At 38.5% G+C, this 22,936-nt stretch overlaps 1 protein-coding gene across 1 annotated transcript in view; it reads right to left on the bottom strand.

Moving 5' to 3' along the window:
• Window positions 1-1,429: 1,429 nt before the first annotated feature.
• HGFAC (HGF activator) overlaps window positions 1,430-22,936 on the bottom strand; it is a 33,835-nt gene continuing 12,328 nt past the window's right edge. The window contains exons 6-12 of the mRNA XM_010147807.1: window positions 14,477-14,651; window positions 12,104-12,189; window positions 10,934-11,174; window positions 7,668-7,807; window positions 5,448-5,588; window positions 4,263-4,411; window positions 1,430-1,600 (exon numbers count right to left, since the gene is read on the bottom strand). Coding sequence (XP_010146109.1) covers window positions 1,430-1,600; window positions 4,263-4,411; window positions 5,448-5,588; window positions 7,668-7,807; window positions 10,934-11,174; window positions 12,104-12,189; window positions 14,477-14,651 — 1,103 coding nt within the window. The remainder of the gene's footprint in view (window positions 1,601-4,262; window positions 4,412-5,447; window positions 5,589-7,667; window positions 7,808-10,933; window positions 11,175-12,103; window positions 12,190-14,476; window positions 14,652-22,936) is intronic.

The raw sequence follows: 22,936 nt of genomic DNA, 5'->3' as shown, positions 1-22,936 counted from the left end.
ACTCACACAAATTCAGGTTTAGGTTATTTTTCCTTACAAGGTGTCTTTTCACCACTAAATCATTCACCACAACTAAGAAACCCATGAAGACACTGCCAGTACTATAAAACAAAAGACACATCTGCATATCGAGGCACCACTTTAGAATTCTATACCTTAAAGCATAGCTTTGCTTGAAATACTTAAGAGAATTCCAAAATGTTCACTATCAGAAGAAACACATTTCACACTAACACTTCCAAATGTACACATCTGACATGGCTAAAAGTTCCCTGTATTTAAAAAAAAAATTTGCAATTTTCCATTCTTTATCAGACTAGATTTTTTTTGTTGAACTATTTTCTGCCTTTTTTGCTTACACAGCTGAGTCCTCAGCCTCTAAACAGCTAAATGTTGTAATAATTCCTTTGATTTTGTTCCCATAACAATTCCACAGACCATGACAGAAAAGCCTGTGGTTTATGATACCACCAAATTCCCAAGGAAAATGTCAAGTTGCTCCCCAAGACATCCAGTTTAAAAATCCATTAACAGAAACCTCCTTTCTGAATTATCTAAACAGTTGAACAATTGTTAGTACAAAATCTGAGACATCATCAAAACACTGTCAAATTTAAGAAACGCTTGGGCTTTTGTCATGAAGGTGAATTTCCACTGCTATTTCCAGGGTGAGGAGCAGCTCACAGACTGCAAAAGGTCCTAACTGCATCGGCCTGAAGTCAGAGACACTGACTTCTAACATTTCTCAGCAAGAAATTTTGTGCTCTCGAGGTTTTGCATCAACCTTGCTGGTAAATTGCACACCAGATTCAGCAGAGCTCTGAACAACGTTCCTGATTTTATGTCAGGGGAACGTAAAAATGTGCTTATGTGTTCGGTTGAATCAAAACCTAAACCCTCTGATTTTTCCCCAGAACGGGTTATCTGTGGTTTGCTGAGGAGCAGTTTCACTCACCTTGTTCTACTGGTGTCTCTTAATCTGAACTTCATGAGATCACTTCTGAGGGGGAGGGAATTTAATTTTTGGTGCTTCTCCTGTTTATTTTTTTTTTTTATCTCATCTGAGAATAGAAGGACAATGTTGTTACACGTTGGTTTGGTTGATGACAGCTCCACCAGAAACTACCCAAACACATTCAAATCGCTTTTTATGTAATCTACCAAGCAGTTGTAGATTTTGGTGCACTGTCTAAACGTGTATGTTTTGTTAATCTAAATAAAGGCGGTCTCGTATATTGAGCAATCCACAGCCCTAAAATTCTGGATCAAGAATGCTGACACCAGACGGAGTAAGCCCACTTTTGGTGGTCTGGTTTGGAACTGTTAAGAATTACCAGGACAGTTTTCATACTATAACAAAATATTATGCCACTTTAATGATAACAAAAGACACCTGAACCTTGTTTCAAATGTTACCATATTTAACTGTTCAACTGGCTTTTCGGGGGGCTATTTTCTCATTAATCCAGTTTACATAGTTTGTCACTCGTGTATATACTCCAGGTTTGTTGACTCTGCCACAGCCATCTCCCCAGCTGATAATGCCATAAAGGTAAGAGATCTCCTCTTCCTCACAGGCCAGAGGTCCACCAGAATCTCCCTGTATTAAAAGTAAGCAAAGATTATCTAATTGATGGAAAGCAGTCGGGAAAAGATCAGTTTGGAAAAGTCCTAAATTAAGAATGTTTGCATATGAGATTTAAACTAAAAATGTAACATGGAAGCAGCAGTCTATAGAATTTTCATTATTAAAAGTTTATTTAGTCATATTCACCTCTAATATGAGAGTGGGTTGCCTTTTTTTTAGTTCCACATTGAACAAAAGTATCAGAATATCAGATTTTATTTAAAAATCTGAAATTCTTTTAGAATTTCTGAAGCCTGAAGATGTTCAATGGGAGTAAACAAGTCATTGAACTTACACCATGTTGTAATATGGGCACTGCATGGATAGGTTACATAAGGCAGGCAGAGATTATTTGGAGAATTTCTCAATGCAGTTTATTGCAACTGTCAGAGATCATGAAAGTTTTCAAAGAAAGGTGTTGCATGCATACACACTTTTCCATGTGCTATAATTTTATGTGACATATGGGTTTTTTGCGTCTGTTGAATTTGATTCTACCGAGCAATTACTTTGTCATTAAAACCATAAACTGAAAATAAGACGAAACTGGTGTTTGATGACACACTACAGCAAGGATGAATTTGGAACCCTTCTACATATTTAAAAGCTTGCAAGCATTCAGGACAGGGGGTTTTATTGTTATTACTCTTAGACAGACTTTCTAATGAAATGAAAATTTTAGAAATGAAAATTGACTTAATAAACTGAGTTATTTAAGATTTACTTTTAGCTATTAAACTTAGTGACTTAGTTGTTTGAGATGAAGGAGAAGTATACTTTTTCCTATTTGAAAAGAAAATTCCTTGAGAACAAAGTGGGGAGGAAAAAAGTGTTGCCTTTATAGAATAAGATTTCTGTGCTAACTGAGGGACATAAAATGAAGCCTTGCATCTGAGACCAATTTACTTTTCAGAACCTTGCTTATTTCTCCACAACTCATCTCATTGATTGCAGTTTTGGTATCAGTGCATGGATTAAAAAAAAAAAAAAGAGTTTCTAAGAAAATCTTTAAAAAAATATTCAAGTGGAACACTTTATCTTCTTGGTCTTGAAATATTTTTATACATAACAGATGGTTTATAGTTTAATTTCCTAATCATACATTAAGAAAACTCAGAGGTCAGCTACATTTGTTGTGACGTTAAGAGGTGTACACTATTTCTCTTTAGAGCACACAAGGCTGCAAACAGGAAAAAAAAAAATATTGATTCACTAATAATGATTTCATGCAATGAGCACTGTTCTTAATCAATGCCTGTGACCCTAAATCACCATTTCTCAGACTTTGCAACTCTCTCCAGACCATTTATTTGTCTTTGTGCAGCTGCTCCATCCTTCCCTCTGCTTTCTTTCTCCCTCTCACTCCTGACTAACCCTGTTTTTCCAGAGCTGGGAGCAAGAGCCAAGCGGGTGGTGAGGCACAGGAACAGGTTTCCCAGAGAAGTTGTGGATGTCCCATCCCTGGAAATGTTCAAGGCCAGGCTGGATGAGGCTTTGAGCAACCTGGTCTAGTGGAGGGTGTCCATGCCCATGGCAGGGGGGTTGGAACTAGACGGTCTTTAAGGTCCCTCCCAACACAAACCATTCCATGGTTCTATGATAATGCTGCATCTTGTATTTGTACTTCTTGGGTAAGGCAATGCAAACTGAGGAAGTAGTTTCCAGTTCTTGGGCTGGCATGGACACTTGTAGCCAATAACTACAATCAGTTCTCAGCCCTGGTCTGGAAACACCAAGCCACTGCTGGCCATTTCCCTCTTGACACCTTTCTTTGGGGACTTTTAGGATCACTATAGGGGTTCCAGTACACAGTATGTATGATATTGTCCACTTTACTTAATTTCACTGTCAACTATTAGCTATATGTGCTGCCTGAGCCCAAATTTATGTCAATAGAGCATATCTCTCCTCCTTCAAGATGACCTGAAGATAAAATCTGAAGGTTTATGTAAGGAATAATCTGATCTTCCATTTAAAAAAATAGACCCATCTATCACCACAACAGTTCTGTGTCCTTATTCAAGGCCAATGTGTGACATAATTCAAAAAGAGATACAAAGCAGTAAGCACATGAGGTCATTCCACGAAGGACAGATTTCATGAAACACGGTTTTCAATTGACTGATACTCCACAGTGTTAAAGCCCATCCAATATAATAAACTCAGCCCCTTCCTCCTCCAAACCTCACCACCACTTCCCACCTCCTACCCAGGTATCCTTATTTCCATTCAGGCAAGAGGCAGCAGCTCGGGATTTGGCTCCACACAGGTGCGTGCTGGCTGCCCTGCCAGTACACCCCTGCCAGCTGGCCAGCAGAGCGTTGCCATCACACTGCGCGCTCAGCCAGGAGATAGAGCACCTCACCCTCCAGTGCATAGCCAATGCCTTTTATGAAGGTAGAAGGAATACAACACCCTGGAGGTTTTTTTGCCCTTCTGCAGAATTTAAAGACATTGAATAGGTTAAAATCTGAAGGTGGATCCCAACAGTGCAGTCACCTAAGTTTCTTTTCTTTAGGAATGTTTCTTTTCTTTAAGAACACTGTAATGTCAAAAGTAAGCACCGTAGCACTGCAACATATCTGGCAATAATATAGATTTGTATTCTCTGCCTAGAGATGACTCACAACATTACCTGACAAGCATCAGATCTGCTATCGAAGTAGCCAGCACAGAACATATTTTCAGTGATTTCTGTACCATAAATTTCAGAGCTTCTGCACTTCTCCTCAGGAATAACTGGAATCAGTGTTTCTTGCAGGACATTTGAATAACCAGAGAGATCTTTAAAAAATTCCCAGAGAGGAAAAGAAAGTCATTTTTATAGAACATGAAGAGCGTAACATGGAAACACAATGCACAGTACCACATATAAACACACATCTCTCTCTTATTCATGTTCTGGATCTCTTTAAAAGATAATAATTTATCTAGTGATCAGACCACTTTCTGCTCCTCCAGTCAGACTCCATGCCCTTTAAAATAACAGTATGCCATGTCCAGACATTAATCCACTTTAGGTTCTTTCATTTCTTAGAGGCTCCGGAACACTCCTCCAGCATTTCTGTCCTCTCCTCTTTCCAGACATGAGATTAAATCATCAATTTACTGAAGGCTCCATTACCTCATTTTGCTTTTAGCCTACACATTTAGACCAGGACAACATTTGCTTATACTAAATCTCTTATCAAAATGAGGCAGCCAGCTCCCCCTATCTTTCACATCTATCTACATAGGTCTCCGCTATCTCCACATCAAAGCTGCATGAAATTCCTCATTTGAAAGGATGAGATGGATCTTTCCACCCTTTTCAAGCTGGAGGTAAGCACTTCTTAGCCCAAAGTCTATCTAGCCTTCTCCTGTAGATATTTCCAAAGTTTCTTGCTGGTGAAAGTAAAGGTCTCCTCCATGACAGACTAGTAAGTTGATTGTTTTGTTTGCAAGCCTTTGATATCTACCTTGAGAAACCAGGGGTAGGATTCACTCGACTAAGATGTCAAGTTGTTGGCACCTACAACTAAGCTACTTGCTTCCCTCCCAGTCCATGGAGATCTAGCTGGCTCACAGCTCATCTCATCCTAAAATAGACACAAACATTTGATCAAGGCAACCACGCTCCAAATTTAAGGACTATAAAGGAAGTTCAGGATGATTATTTCAAATGTAAATGTTGTAAACATCTAAAGGTAATAAAAGAAATCACATCAGAAGTCCGCTGGAAAATATTTTACCAAACTATCAGTTGTATAACATATGTTACAGCATCATGTTTTAATTATCATAATTTTTTCCTACAGACACCAACTCTCATTTTACTCACTCTCATGCCTGTGTCCCCATCCAGAAATCTGACATTTGAACTGATCAGGGAAAACGGTGTTACTTTCCGGCAAGCAGATGGGCTGAACAAACTGGGACTTGACGGCACAACGCTGGCCATTCTTCTTCAGCTTAATCAAAGCTGCAGAACAGATAATATAGGAGGAATAAAGTGACTGTTCCCTTTCTTTAATGGGATTGGCAGCAATGAGTCTCAGATACAACTTTAATTATCCCCTAAGCCTCTCTTAATTAAGATATTTCAATCAAAGACAGACAGGCTCATCTCAACAGCACCTGATTTCACAGCAAATTGAAGGCTGAAACATTCAGCTACTTCCCTTGTGGGAATATTTATTTTATGCTGCACTCACTGAGCAGATTTCGCTTCATTGCCTTTGTGGAGAAGGGGGAAGATAGAAAATACATGTCTCCTCCCACCTTGAAGTTAAATAACAGTGGCATATCCACAACTTTCAGCTGAAATAAGTGGGATGTGCAAGCGCTTACTGATTCTGAGAGTCTGGCCACCTGCCTAATTCCAATTTGATTTAAAAAATTAATTACTGCAAGATCTGATGTATTTCATGCCCTGTGTTATCACTGAGTTCAGCAAAATTCAAGATCTTGAAAATTAAGGAAGAAAAAAGCAGGATATTTCAAAAGTAAGCTTCTGAAAGCTACAAAGAATTATACAACCTACACAACCTTTTCTATCCCCTCATGGGGCTGAAAACAGCATAAATACGGAGCTTTGCAGCATCATGAGCTCGATACCAAAAGATGTTAAAAGTGGCAGAAACATCAGTTCCCCTGTAGCAACCACCCCCTGTCTCTGGCTGTAGAGCAGCCAAGGGGGTTTTATGCTTGGTGTGACAAGGGCAGCACGTTGAAATTGGGCACACTACTCACAGAGGTCAGAGTAATGTGGACACACCTATTAAAGCTTCACATCACACCTTTTGGAAGCTCCAGGTTTTCTGAGCCCAGATGTGTGGGAAGCAAGAGATCCCACTGAACAGTCCTATTTCTCTACTGAGAACATTTTATGTTTTTGTGGAACAGGTAAAGAGCATCTCACTAGCTGAGGAGCCCACACAAACCACCCTCCAACACACACCAACTTGCTCTTCCTCTCCTTCCTTCTCTTCCTCACCAAATCTGCATGTTTCTGAATCCCCTGAATTTCCCAGTGAACACTCCTGTGGTAGTTTGTTGCTTTCAGCAGGAAATAACTCTGTTGCTGCATCAGTAGAATTCACTGACAGGGCAGAATGTGGCCCCATATCTTTCCCCACCCTGTTTCTGTCTGCTTGTTTGTTGGCAGTGGGGTACATCAGCTGACCCTAGATTCTGATATTGCACTTCAGTGAGACATGCTAAATTTCAGAAACAATCAACAAGTTAGGAGATCTCAAAGTGTCAACAGTAGTTTACACCAGGATATTTCAGAGAAGTGTAATACCCCAAATCCAGTTCATCTCCTGGTATGCTGTGATTGCTCCCATCAATCACAGAATCTGAATGCTTTTTGTTACGTTGTGGAAAATATTTCCTATCTGGGAGAAAAAAGCCACTACATGAGTGACCTAAAATATCCCTAATGGCAGGGAATACTCACACAGTTTGATACCCTGGGGTGATGTGCCACCTTCCACAAGAGCAGATCAGAAAATATGAAGTGAGTTGCTGTTCCATTGTCATTCTGATTCTAATTATAAGGTCAATCAAAAGGGCATTTAACTTTTGACTGATAAGATAGCTGATTTTTAAAGCTATCTCAGTGAAAAAATGATTCTTAGCAACATAGATTTTTGGATCAGATAAGGCTATTATATTCATCTAGTCAGTTCCTCTATACAATACAGACAATAGAATTTTACCGAGTAATTCCTGCATCAAGCCCACAGTTTCTGGTTCAGTTGAAAAAAATGCCTAATCCCACAAAGACTTGAAGTGATGATGAATCTGCCATACTTTTAGGTAAATTGCTCCAAGGGCTAATTATCATAATTATTTAAAATTTGCAATTTATTTCTTATCTGAATTTGTCTAGCTTTCAGATGCTGCTAGCTCTGGTACAACTAGGAACCCTCTGTGCCTAAAAGCTTCTCCTAATGCCTATGATTTTTTCCACTATGAAGTCAGTTTTTGACAGATCAACTCAACTTGAAACTAACTTGAGTAAACAAAACAAAACGTTAAGAACAAAAATACTCACCGATATCATGTTCAGTAGGATTGAACACAGAATACTCAGGATGCAAGATGTATTTCTCTATCTCAAATGTTTGTGTTACATCAGTTGTTTTATTAAATATATGCTGACCCAGAACTACTGTAATAGTCGATTTTAGTGGACTGTAATACAAAAAGGAGAACAAGCAATTCTGTAATTACCAGGTCAAACAAATCCTAATTTCCAGCGGCTGTGTGTCCCATTAACTGCAATAACATCAGCTGCCCACCACGTCCATTATTTATCCTCTCATAATGCCTTGACCTGTTCCACAGGCTTCCTACCTACGGTGAGCCAGGAAAAAGATGACTAATGTTACAGCAAGTCTAGGCTGTGTGGCTCCTGATTAGCCTAATTAAAGGCTGCTGCTTCTTGACAGATGTAAATGGCAAGTACCTACACTGCTGACCAGTTGTTGTCTGGCTAAAAAGCATCTCCAGGGACTGAAAGCAATTCTTGTCCTAGAAACTTAACTAAGTCAACTTCAACCAGACTTTACCAATGAGTACAAAAATTACTGAGGAAGAAATGAGAGTCCAAAAGATGGGTCAGTGGTGGATATTTCATCTGTCTGGGAAACCAGGCTCTTAAAAATATTACAGGTGTGGGTCAAGATTTTAAAGATGTGTCCTATTTTCAGCTGGGACAGAGTTAATTTCTCCTACTAGCAGCTGGTATAGTGATGTGTTTTGGATTTAGGATGAGAACAATGTTGATAACACACTGATGTTTTAGTGTAAGCACTATGTAGCAACAACTAAGTCAAAGACTTTTCAGCTTCTTATGCTCTACCGATTGAGAAGGCTGGAGATGTACAAAGGGATATTCCATATCATATGACATCATGCTCAGTATATAAACTAGGGGAAAGCTGGCTGGGGGCTGCTGCTTGAGGACTGGCTGAGCATTGGTCAATGGGTGATGAGAAATTGCATCGTGCATCTCTCATTTTGTATATTCTTTTAGCGTCAGCAGCAGCAGCATTATTTTTACATTGCAATTATTAAACTGCTCTTATCTCGAGCCATGAGTTTTTTCACTTTTACTCTCCTGAGTTTCTCCCCTATCCCACTGGGGAGGAGGGAGTGAGTGACCGTGTGGTGTTTAGTTGTCATCTGGGGTTAAACCATGACAAGGTGTTGGCAAACTGACAACTCAGGAACACCTGGGCAGCTTCCACCTAAAAGCTATCACCACTTTTGCTCTGAGATTAAACTGATCTATGTTAAATCTGTTGTCAAGAATCAAAAGCAACTTGGTGGAGGAAGGTCCCAACAGCATATTGATATAATGGGATAAAACCACACTTAGAAGAGAACACTGTTTTTGTAATTCACACCATCTTTTACAGTCTCTGATTGTTTACTTTAAAAAGACCACAGTCCTCTCATATCCAGTGTCCTAAAACAAACAACTAATAAGGACCAGTACAACAGTTGGGAAGACACATTTGGGAATAATCAGGAAGCGCTTGGAAAGACAGTAAGTTGTCTAGCTTTAAAAGCAACTAAATTAACATTTCACTCTTGCTTTAAAACCATTTTGGTCTGTGTGTGTGTAAGTCTACAATTAATTTAGTTAGCAAGCCTATTCAACATGGGAGCACTCATATGTTTTGGTATCCAGTGCAGGAGGAGGAAATATCTGCTACTACACACCATGCACAGCTGCAGAGTGGTCAACATCATTGCAAAGTTTCCCTAGTTGTGTTCCGGTGCATCAGTAACGCCTGTCAGACACAAAAGCACTGTGGAGTCCCCTCCAGGACTGAGCACACGAAGCAATGAGCAACAGTAACGTACTTAGAAGAAAGAGATTTTAAGCGATTGCAGTGCGGAGAGCCAGCAGCTGCCCTGCAACAATAACTGTGCTTATAATCAACAAGGAAAAGCACAAAGTTTATCTTTCTCTGACTGTAAACCAAGAAGACAATAAAATACTCTTTGATTGATATGTAAGGCCAGGATTTTCTCCCTGTTCTTGCAGCGGTAAACCAACCCACTTGATAAATCAGATTTTGGGCCTGTAAAACAGAGTGGAAGTTTACTTCCCAGGACAGTATTTAGAATAGGTTTTCGAAGTACTGAATGGTTCTACTATGGCTTACAGGTGGTTCATTCAGGAAAAGAAATAAAATGGAAGGGGTTACAGAAAAAAAAAAAAAAAAAAAACCAAAAAACCACCACACAAGTTAGCTGCACAGGTATCTATTGTCGCCTAGTGGAAAACAGTTGAAATTTTGGCTAACACAGAGGTACTAAACATACGGAAGAGTGCAAATTACAATGCAGCAATTATGGAAAATCTGTATGTACTAAACCACCAGCTGGAAGTGGGTGGAAATGTCCTGAATAGCTGCCAAAGTTAGTAGCTATTTCACAACATTTGAAAAACAAATGCGTTGCGGCTCGAGCTCCAAATGCTTCAGTACAGAATTCACAATGGTATTATTAGCTCTACAAGCTATCAGTGTATGCATGCTGGCACAAGGTTTTCTGTTTCTCTTGGCTTCTTTACTATGCAAAGGAACAATGGGCATGAAATGATGTAATATTTTTACCATCAGTGTGATTATATTGAAATCAGGGAAAGTGTCCAGCATTTGTGGAAAATGAAATATTTAGAATGAATAAGAGCATCCTATAGTCAATACTTTCTCCAGTGTCCCACAGCTGGAGGACATAAAAACTCAAAAAACCCAAAAATACCCCTCAAGGAATTCAGCCTCAAAAATGTAACAGCAGTTCAGTTCTTCCCTTTGGCTTTTTGCAAATCTCTGCCTACTCTATTTGTGTCAACCAACGATAACTTATTGTATCTAATAAATCATTCCTTGGCTGCCTCAGCCTTTTTGAATAAAACACGGCAACAAGCATAGTCATCTGTGCTACACTTCAAAGCAGGCAAAAATCTTCAAAAAGGTAACTGAGAAGATGATGAATACTTATATCCCCTTGCAGTCGCCTGCACAGGCAAGCTCCCATTCTATGTCCTGTTCAGTTGGGTCATTTACCTTCTCTAAGACTCCTTAAGGAACAAGATAAGGGCTTTTGAGATACAGGACCCCAAACTTATTGCTGGCCCATGAACTTCACTCAAACTGTTGGAAACTCCTTTTGAAACACTGGTCTTTTATAATCTCACCTTCTTTCTCACTTGTTTCAGTTCAGGTTTGTTGTGAGTCACAAATAGACAGTGACTAAGAAGAGGAGAGGATGACCTACTGTCAGACTAACGGGTGAGTTTACCTGTTAGCAAAGCAGTGTGCTGCTGACACAACCCAGCAAGTTTGAATAAGGCTTCCACCACAGAAACTCTCTCCAATGTATATTGCTGCTGTCCAGGGATGAGATCCAGGCAGAGATGCGGATCCCCCAACAATCCTAGGTCTCAAAAAACTTCTTTTTTTGTGTCTTCTCCCACATGGTCTTCTGGTAACTGCAAAACTCTCTACCTTGTCTGGAACTGGTGGCCTCCTTTCTCTGCTTGCTGAGATATAAAGGGATATGGCATCAGACTATGAATTCTTGTGATTTCTAAGAACTGGAACTTTCATAGGAGTCTTTAAAAGAAAGGTTTGTTAAATTATCATAAACAATGACATACAACTGAGCCTCATTCAGTTACTCAGGATACTTGCAAGACAGAAAGCTATGCCTGTTCCCAACACTGGCTACACATGTACTAAGTGTAAATGAAATCTACCTGTGAACATTGCTGGACACTGTGTTATTTACCAGTACAAATATAACCTCCATTACCAGAGGAGACACATCAGAATGCATGAGACATCACATCTTCTTTTACAGATTCTCGACTGAGCTTTGCCATTGCAATGGCAAGGACTAAGACACTTAATATCATCAAATGTATTAAAACTGTAAAAGGGGAATAAAAGGACAACTTTATAAACTGACTTTTCAGATTACAACTCCGTTCTAAAAGTCATCTTCAACGTTAACAACAATATTCATTTAGGTGAAGAGCAGATACCTCAGTTTTTGGAAATAAATACTATGTCTCATACATCTTCAGGAACCAGCCCTCTATTTGCTCAGAGGCCCATTCATTTCTCTGGGTCTGTAATTCACTGAGTGATGACAAAGCATCAATCATTTGTGACGTCTTGTATCTTCTAGCAGAAAATTTGGTGACACTGGGATGATTTTGACAGAAAGCAGTACTGTGACACCACTGTCATACAGAATTTCAGGACAAAAATCACAGATTGTATCACAACTCCAAAAAATGCAGAAGCAGCTTGTTGTTGTCATTTGATGTATTGCAAACAGTAAAATATTCAACATTCCTGGAAACAGTAGAACATTCAAAATTATGAACAGTGAAAGCTTGTTCTAGTATCAATAAATCTTTCTTCATTCATTCACAACAAAGATTTTAAGAGAGCCTTTACATACCACAAGATGGAACATCGCAATACTCCCAAGACAAACTGTTATCCTTCATGATGTAACACCATGGTTTCTCATCATCATCTGGATTTCTAATTAATTGAGGGGGAGAGTGAATTACAAGCATTAGCCACATCATTGTTCCAAGCTCCCCAGAGGTTTTCTGGTTTTTGCTCTGCATCATGCAGAGGACTGACAGGACTCTCGAGTTTTGGGCCATCTGACAAAGCACTGAAGCACCTGCTAACCCTTAAATGGGTGAGCAGCCTTTCCGTAGCGTTCTTTGTGATCAAAGCTAACCAAGTCTAAGGTTCTCTAGGACCTGAAATACAGACACATGACTAAACACCTGTAAAATTTGCCTACAAGTATTTGGATGCATGAGCATGTTCACATGGTTTAAATACAGCCCACACTGAAGTGTTTTAACAGATATCAGCTCAGCTATTTTCAAGACAAAATCCCATGGGAGAGATTCTTTTGAGCAAGGAAATTCCAACACAGGTAGATTCATAGAAAATCCATAACAAGAATAGCTAGCAAAAAAAAAAAAAAAGAAAAGAGTATTTGAGAAGCTCAGGTTCACATTCCCTGGAGAGTCTGAGGAAAAGAAAGACTACCCCAAGAAAATATTGTAGTCCTCTAAAGCAGGGGAAAAAAGGAATACCAGAAACAGCTTCGCACTTTGTTCCCTTGGTGTTAAACAGGTTTTGGTTTGATTTCATTAGGGTTTCTCCATGGTACAGCCTAATTGTCTTTATCAATGCCATAAATGTAAGCAGAAATTTGTCCAGTTAACTCCTCCAAGAATATAGTTAAAATTTGAAGACCCAAAAAGATATTCAGTAGGTAAAGAAAAATAGACGAGGCCATTCAGGGCTCCAGATAATCAGTAATTCTAATTTCAGATGGATTTAGCAGAAGCACTATCTATTACCGTAAGGTTCTTCCGTATTTTTTTCTTTTTAATCTGACTGGTCTTCAGAAAAAGATTAAAGCACTTTCAAATTCTCAGAACTGAAGAAGCAACACAGGTTGAGTCATCTTCCGCCAACAATGTTTCTAAATTAGACTATTTGAAGAAGCAGCTATCTGCAGGATTATATAGTGTAGCAGAGATATCCCCAGAAATTGTAACAAGCTGCCAAAAAAGTGAAAAGCTTTTTTCTCAGCTCTACAGAACATGAACACATCAGCTCCTACACCATTTTATTCTTTGCATTTCAAATCTGCAAGTGAATATTGTGCTTAAATGATGCAGATCGAAGGGATCAAGCTTTATCAAAGCACAAAATATGTGCCCAATAAAATGCCATGCTGGGGCACCATAAATCTCTTACGTAAGTGCTTGAAACAGGACCAAGCCTTGGAAAGCAAGCTGATCTGGATTAAGGGAGGGTGTAGGAACTGTTTGTTAGTTTGTGTCGGATAGAGAAGAGCAGCTCTCAGCCATGCACGCATGCTTTTTATCACCAAACAAATTAGGAAGTGTAGTATATTCTGATCTTCCTGAAATACTGGTATAACTTCCACTAAAAAAAAAAACAAAACCAACACCCGCACCACTACACATCAACCAGTAAACCATGGTTTACGGAGAAGCATCTGAAGTTTGCCATTTCTAGCATTTGCCCATCTCCACCAGGATTCTCTCTAAATGGAAACATTTCCTTTGTTTGTGGATATCCATTGATCTCATGAAGAACTCAGAGACAGGGGGAACATAATGTGGCCGAGGAGAAAGCACAGACATATATACCACAAGGTAGTTACATTATTGCTGAACAGAAAACTTTAGCAGAAATGTAGTTTATTGTTTCAGTGTTTCAAGCAAAATTGAAACACTGTGAAATCTTGTTTTGCAATAATTTTGCTTTGGAAGTAATCCACAAAATAAATTTGACATTCCATGTCAAGATTATTGAAGTATATTGCTTTGATTTTTCATTTTCAAGTAACTTGTCTCTTTTTAAAGTATTTTCCTTTATGTTACATATTTCACAATTTAAGAATTAGAAATCAAAAATTAACCATTTCAATTTGCCTCGTGTCTTTCTTTGTCTTTTTGGATAGTCATTTCTGGAGTTATTATGGTCTCATTTTGAAAAAAAAAAAAAAAAATCCCAGAGAAAAACATTACCTGGAATTTCCAACATTATTTTGTGTCTAAGCTTCATTTGGCAGACGAAGCTATTGATCTAGCCTGTCTAGTAGATCTTGTCTTCCGTACACTTACATCCCTTGTGTCAGGCTGTTAAAGTCAGTCTCGCTCTTCTAAGTCAGGGATAACACCTGCTCTGATATTCCTGACTCTTCTCCCTTCCACAGTACATCCATCTTTTGCTTTACAAAGACAGTGCAAATGAGAACTTTTCTCACCTGCAATAAGAGAACGGCCCCAAGCCAAGCTGTACTGCTTTCTCCACGCTGTCAACATGAAGCTCTTGGTAAAGCAAGTCTGAATCCCAAGGCAAGCAGTTGTGTCCAGAAATGGTCATCCTTCCTGTACCTCTGTACTCCGTGCCATTCCCAACATAGCACCGATGGCTGGGAACTGGCAAAGCATAAGACACTGGTCAGGAATCAATGCTAATTACGTGTTAAATACTTATTTTGTAGCTGAGGTCCCAAGTAAGAACCAGTGGGCCTGAATCTGTATAGTGCCTTTTACCTTTCACAGGAACTGAATGCATCAAATGAGGGCTGGTTTTTGTTATAAAGTGCCTAAGCAGTTAAAACTTCTGTTTAAAATCAGTAGTGAGTTAGCCTCATTTTACACATGCACAAATAACTATTCAACAGGCAGTACGGCAGAAAATTAGACCTAAAATTTGCGTATGGAAGATTTTAGTCAGCAATCTGCAGCAAAGTCAGCAATATGGCAGGGATTCCTCCTGTCTCATTTTAGACACAACTGAGTTCATCCCTGGAAACTCCTATTTTAGTCAATTAAGAGAAGCAGGCATTTCTAGCACCAAACTGATCCAGTCTGTTTGAGGTGACTTTTTTAAGATGAGATGAATCTTTGCTTACACTCTTGAGTGCCCTGACTGAATCTCCATTACAATAAAGGGAGCTTAATTCGACCATCTCAGAGACAGATATATGTGTTGTAAACTAGTGAAAAAAATTCTGCCTGCTAGTAAGTGCAGGAAAGGCCTGATTTTGAAAAATACTTCTTTTTATGGCCCAATACATATCCATGTATATTATATATACATAGCTACATACTGAAAATATATCAATTTTACAAAACATTTAACTAGTAGGTTGAATTTTCTTATTCAAAACCCATTTCTTTGTCACCTGCACATGGATTATTTCTTCAGATAGGCCTGTCACATACATATGCTATGACCTGTATACTCAGCTGCCAAGATCTATCAAGAGCACATACCAGCATTATGGCTGAAAAACATATGGGGATGCATTTGTATACAAATAGCTACAGTAAGCAGAAAGACTACACCTCAAAACACAGCTCAGAGTATCCCAAAGGAAACACAAAACCATCTAATATACAAAGAGGATTAATTGTGACCAAGCCTCAGAGGGTTTCTTATCCCAGCCATATCAGCATGACTTATCCTTGACATCTGCAAGACCAGTGGAATCATCTTCTTAACTTATAAACATACTTAAATACATAACATCATGATATTTCTCTACTACTGAAAAAACACACTGTAAGGATGATCTATCACACCACACAGTGTAGACAGCTATTGCCAAAAGTCTGTTTATTTTGACAGAATAAGGCGACACATGAACCAGGAAATATAACCAGCGCTGAAATAGTGAATCACAACAATGAACTACTGATTATCCTCCCAAGTCATGAGTGTAACAACAGACCTCAAAACCACAAGCAAGAATATGGTATAAATTTGGGAGCTGGAGGTCAAGAAATTCAGTGCAAGAAGTGAGTTAGCGTGCAGATAGTTAGCAAAATTCATTTTCTGTCTTGGTCTGGCAGTCATTTTTGAGATGGTGAGACAACATTTTCTCCCACCTGCCCCCTGAGTCCAATTCCCTTTATTTCAATACCTATGAATACAACATTGTAACAACCACAATCTAGGAGCTCACAGAAAATAATTTGTCTATCATCGGCAATACTAACCATTTCTTGGCAAACCTGCCATTTATTTTCTGGGCAAGTTGCAAGTTATGCTGCTTTGTTTGCCTGAAACAGTGCCATGAAAATACCACCATCATGCTGTATGCCGAATTCTTTGGTTTATCCAGGGAAATGCCAGGTGCTGGTTTTATTTGTACTGTTTATTACATTCAGAAACTATTTAGACTACTTTTATGAGGATGAAACAAGAGATTCTGTTTCAGTGCAGAACCAGGGACATACTCTGCAATACCAATGGTTTGGACATCTTGTAGGTGGTGTTTACCAGTTGTGTTCATCCTTGTCAGGCTTAAAACGCAATGCATTTCTGTTTTGTCAGGTCTGCCCATCATTGCTAAAGCTGCCAGAGGATTAAAACTGGAAGAGTTTGTCCCCTTTCTAAATCATCCCTCATATTCTTCTCCTGTAACTAAGAAGTTTGGATTACATACTACACTTGTTGAGAGGAACAGTAAAATCTGTCAGACAGTTTTTTGTTTCTTTTTGCTTTTATAGAGTATTTTGGACACAGGATTAAAGTGACTTAATCTCATGTCTTGTGTAGAAGCATCTAGGGTAACACAGTTGTTTCATTAGTAGCTTTCCTTCAGTTTATTCTCCATGCCAGCAAGCTTTATTTGACTGGTTTGCTGTAGCACCACAGTACCCACATCACAGCTCATTAAAGGGCACTTCATTATGTATCTAAGGCCATGAGGAAGCATGTATAAAACCTAATACATTTTATCACCTATAATTCAAGACAAAAGTTCTCAAAATAATCTCTGAAACTATTGCAGTCGTACAGATCTTTTGCTAACAGTACTCTTTTTTGAACTGTTGCAACACTGAAATATCTCTTTTTCCCCTCTTTGTCAGAAACAGTGTGTAGGTGGTCTGCTTTCAGCAGTTCTTAATGGATTGCTCTGACTGAGAATTGTTCGTTCTCAATTCTTTATAGCTCCTGCAACTTCTCATAACTCTGAAACATATTTATTTTTTAATGCAGAAAAAAGTAATGGAGGACATAATACATATATATTTCCTGTTCATTCACTTCCCTGCGGTACTGCCAATCTCTGCATTAAGAGTAGAAAAAAGGCTAAAGTTTCAGACTACGAAAGTTTTGATGCAAATACAGATTCAAGTTACTCTGCAAACCTATGTCACTATCACCACTGTCGGCTTCTTTTCAGAAAAAAAATCATTACAATTTAAAACTAGAAATAATTTCTTGTTACAATTTATTTTTAAAATAAAAAATATTTAAATAGATCACATAAAACACCCTGGTTGTGTTAGGGGGGCATATTTTAGCAGCATATCACACCAATTCTTTGTCTTTTCATTTTTCAGTAAAAAGCAGTTTCAGGTCTTAAAATTAAAAGCAACTTGAAATAGCAGTTATCCAACCAGTTCTAATTGCTGACTTCCTGAAAACATTACACAGGAGTTTTTGTCTCCAGATCTTGTTTCAGGTTCTTTAGTTACATACCCGAATGGTTTTATGAACTTCTTTTGGAAGACTTTCTGTAGAAAATAATGTATCTTTTAGATTTTCTTTTCCCAAAAACATCTCATGAGCAGTTTTCCTAATTTTTTGAGCTTTGACTGTATTTTCCTTCCAGTTATGCATAAGCTGTTTCATTCTGTTAATAAAAATACATTTTTCCCCTGATGGTCCTAATTCTGGGACAGGACAATTTGAAGTTACCCTTTCATTCAGTCATGCTTTGTTTTATTCCTGACCAACCTGTAATGTTATTATTAAATACAATGTTAGATGAATTTCCATATCAGCTGATGGCAGGAAGGGAGAGGAGAAGGACAGAAGTCCCCTATCTGTTTACGACTGCCTTTACAAGAGGTCAACTTTCATGTCTTAATTATCTAGGTGGAAGAGCTCTTTAGAAAATCATAAACTAAAGCAAAACCTTGGTGGAATTAGAAGAACATCCTCCATCCGGAGATCTCCTGGAGGATGCGTCCTCTCCTGTTGCAGTGCTCCAGAAAGCTCCAGAGCCAAAGGCTTGAGTGCCTGCCCTACATCCCTTACACCAGTCAGAGCGAGAAGTTCAGCACTCACTAGATAGAAGCTGGTTTGCAAGACAGGGTATTCTTACCTCTCTGAATCCTTCCTAATATGTCTATCACCGCCTGATCCTCTTTCATCTATTAGCGATAAAAATTAATAACAAGGAACAATGAAATTTTATGCATCTGCATAAGCCCATGGCTTACACTGTCTCAGTATTGTAGGATGTGTTGCTCTCCAAGGCATCCTTTACAAGGACATAAAGGTGTTTCCTTCCTACATGAGCTCATACTTATCAGATGCCTGCAGAAGGTCCCATCTTTTCTTGTTTTAGCTGGAAGCTCCCTAATCGCCTGTCCTGGGTAGCCATGAGATTCCCTCAGAGATGAAAGGTGTGAGCCTTGGATTCCAGGGAACTACACTTCCTTGGCTGCAAGCACAGACAACTATTAGTCTGACCCGGCAATAAACGTGTAACAGAAAGGATACTCCAGTATTCGTAGAGATTTCTCTGACAGGCATCTCACTTTGGCAGATAAAGCACTGGAATCCCCCACCCCAGGTATTCTGAAAGCAGTAAAGTAAATATTCCTGTGGAGAATGAAACAAACGCCACGTGGAGAGCTTTGAAGGGAGTCCACATTAACCTAGCCCTGCTCCCAAAGGAAGACTTGGTTTGTCTTTCAATGGCTCCCTGTGCCTCTGAAAATCTCTGTTAGGAAGGCATAGACTGCACTGAAGGAAGCAGTTGTCGTATTTTTCACTCTTTGGTGACGAGAATGTGAAGTCTTACACGTAGGGGCAGGAGAAGGCGTGGCAGCAGCCCCAGGACTGGACTGCTCCTGGCTTGAAGCAAATTGCTTCACATGTTCTTGCACTAATACGTGTCTGTGAAAGTGAGGATAACAGCACTGTAGCTTTCAGAATTTGCAAATTAACGGACATGAACCACAACTGAAATATAAGGAAAGCTATATATCAACGTAGCTATATTTCTATATAATTCAATCACACATTCATATATTTATCTATATTTCAATATTTCTGTTTGGGCTTATGATTTACTACAGCAGCAGATAATGTATGTCACTAATTTATAACAAATAATAGATTCAAATAGTTGTGTTGCTTTTTCTTTTTTTTTTTTTTTGAACTGCAATACAACCTCTGGACTGACAGCACCTAACACTGAAAGAAATCCCTGTTGAAACCATAGCCTGACTATGAAACACACAAACAATCTGTCTGAGACAAAAACTAAGCCGAAATGTTGAAAAAGTGGCATCCGTTTGTAACGAATTAACTCTAATAGAAACTTACCATGTAAATCCAGGACAGATTGAAGACTGAGAAAGCAGAGTGGTTTATATAGCACAAAAGATCACTTTAGGTTCCATCCTAACATAAGGTCGGCACATTCCATTCACTGAAACTAGAACTTATTTTGTAATATTTTCTTCAAAGTATCTTTGTACCTTCATACTTGCAAATATTTAGATCAAGTGAGGTAAAATTGGAAAGATTTATGTTTGTTATAAAAGGTAATGTACAAAAATCTACCTTTTGAGCAAGTTGAATTTTTTCAAACAAAGGTTTAAATCCAGAAATCTATAAATTCTGCCAATATTTTCTTATCGCTTAAAAAAGTAATATCCTAGATAAGAGAAAGGACTGGCTCTTTTTCTATTGAATTTTTCTATCGATTATATTCAATTCTAGCACAATAGTTACAATTAATAGAGTCAGAAATGCAAAAAAATAGCTAAGTATATAGAGCTAAAAGGAGCAATGTATTTAGGAAATAGGTTGTCAATAGGTAAGGGACAGGAATTCCAGCAGCAACAAGCAAATCTCAGTGCTATATTACTTTGACAGGGAAACAACCTGTTGCATGGACTACCTTACAGGATTTTAAAAGGTATCAGAGTGCCTGATTCATAGCAAAAGCTTTCACTCTTTTGAATATACCTGTAGGTCCTTAAGTGTTAAGTGTATGACCCAAGATAAGTCTCTTGACAGGAAAAGAAACAGACTGTATAGTAATTAATGAAGATCAGTGGACAAGCAGTTGTTCTTAGACAGCCAGTAATGAGAGGGGGGTCTCTGGAGCACCTGAAGCACCCAGCATGGGCTGGTGGGAGAAAGCAAGTGATGAGAGGAAAACAATGCAATGGAGATTTCTGCAGCAGATTAGCATTCTGAGGAATACTAACCTTATTCTTTTTCATCCTGGTTTTATTACTAATTCCATACATGCAGACGAGCAGCATCTCGGCCCCACTTACAAATCATCTTCAAGTCTTAGTAGCAGAGCTACTTATCCAAGCTCTGTGGGAGACTAACTGGTTGAATACTCACTTATCATTGTCAGCCTACCAACCTTGTTATTATACTTCAAAGCTATTCCTTTATTTTCCCCCTGGGATCCTAGAAAACAAAATATAAAACACTAATCCAAAAGCATTCTGGTAGATTGTAGAATAACACTGGTAAACCTAAACCAAAAAGTGAAGAGACTATCTTCTTCTCACTGTCTTCCTCAGAAGAAAAAAAAAATTAAAACTTTCCCTCCAGCCTCCAGAGCTAAATTTCCTTTACTAAATACCTTTTTTTTGTAGAAAACTGCCAACACCTTATTTCAGTAAAACAACCACTAAAAAGGTGGGTTTGCTGTCTTTTTACTTCTTTTATTACCTCTAACTCCCCCAGTTTAAACTCCAAAGATGTGGCCAAGGTTTTTCTTTTTCCTGTATGTAATTATATATTCAGCTATTCTGTCATCTGCCTTTTCTAAAAATCTTCAAGTTAATTCTGACATATAACCACACATCTCCTTATATAACCATAAACCTTCCACAATTAGCATTCCAACTCATAGTTCCTTTAAAGTTATGGTACCTCTCTAATTTCATTACCTATAGCCTAACTAAGAAAAAAAAATTAGAAAACAGAGTTTTCAACAATAAACTTCAAGAATTTCATACCTCATCAAGACAAATACTAGCAAAAAAACATTATTGGTACCTAAACCTTAATCCAAAGAAAACTCAAAACATATAATCCTCTGTCCAGTCCTCCCAATACTCTTAAACCTACCATCTATTGTACACCACAGTGGCACAAACCCAAACAGGCTTTCCACATGCCTGCTTTCTACCTCTTCATTAATCTAATCATTAGAAGTACCAAAATCTGCCATAACTCATCCATCCCACTGATTTACTTTATTACGTGGCTACTTCATTTTTACAAGTAGTTCCACAGGAACAGACCCTGAGCTGTTGCCAAGTCCTAATGCAACAAATGAGCCAAACCCCTTCTGGCCATCCAGAACATTAACCCAATGACTACACCCCGAAAATGCAGTTGAAAGCTGACAAACCATTGAAATATGTAGTGCTAGACCCCATATCAGTTATCCACATATGCCTACCAGCTGTTCCTCTGATTACCAGTAACACAACAAAGCCACCTATATACACTAAGTATTTCAAGAAATGGCTTGGCTGCTAGCTAAACATAATAAAGATATCCCAATAACACACCGCGCAACAAATCAAGAACACTCCCCTAAATGTACTAAATACCCACATCCAAAACCAGTACCAAAGCAATGGTAACGAGAAGGAAGTGTTTTTACCAAAGAAATGGGGCAAAATATATACTCGTTTCCACTTGTATGTCAACTGAGGCTGATAGTGTGAATGCAATGGTGGGGTTTCAACCACAGAAACCTAAAGGCACCAATCCCTTAAAAAATTTTAGATGTCCTTCCTTTATCCTCCAACTCTCTTTAACATCTGCATAAATGCTTATTATAATGAATTATGTATCCTGGCCAAATAGCTCATCCTCTGCCTTTACCCGTCCCTCTGTATTCACCCAACATCTCTATTGTGGCTCCTATCTGTTCAAAGAAACATAAGATGTCAAACTAATTTTACAATTGCATGTTTATAACAGTTTGTTCTAAGTTATCACCTTCAGTGAGGTTAAACATTTCCCAAAAAATCTTCACAATTCCCTCTCCTCTCTCCATATCAATTTGGGCCAGAGATAATATATCACCCTCACATCCTACTTAGTCTTCACTTTTTCACATTTATCACTGCCAAAGTGGCCGGGTTTGGGTCCTTTTTGTAGAATATGACAACTATGGCTACTCGTGGTTGGATAATTAATTCTGAATTTCCACCTAAAGCCTGTATGCAGAACTCTCTCTGGAGGAACTCTGTCTCCAGAGTGAATGCAGCTACTCTCTTAATACAGAATCCTTATTTCTGAAAAAAAAGTGCATATTTAAGTGCAATTATTATGAATTAAACACAATTAAAAATGGATTCCTGAATAACTTCAGACAGCATCTGTCTGGGGATGGATTTGTTGGTGATGTAAATAATTTCTTTTGAAACCAAACTTCACTGAAATCTTGTGTATATAAACTGTGTTAGAACATCTTTTTAAATGGTAATTCTTTCTTTGGTACTGAAGGCTTCTTCTTTAAAGGCTAGAAAATTATGTATGATCACAAAGAATAGAAATCTGTATTAAAAAACTTCTTTTGTATATCAATCTCCTTTGTTATATTTATCTCCTATGTTTCATTTACCACCTCGCATATTTTTCTTAAGTCAGCTCGTAATTTGCCAGCAATTGCACGGCCCTTATGACAATGGCTTGGCAA

This window comes from Eurypyga helias, unplaced genomic scaffold (genome assembly GCF_000690775.1).
Source record: "Eurypyga helias isolate BGI_N326 unplaced genomic scaffold, ASM69077v1 scaffold7250, whole genome shotgun sequence".
Classification (NCBI taxonomy): domain Eukaryota; kingdom Metazoa; phylum Chordata; class Aves; order Eurypygiformes; family Eurypygidae; genus Eurypyga; species Eurypyga helias.
This window is presented reverse-complemented; position numbering and strand designations above follow the sequence as displayed.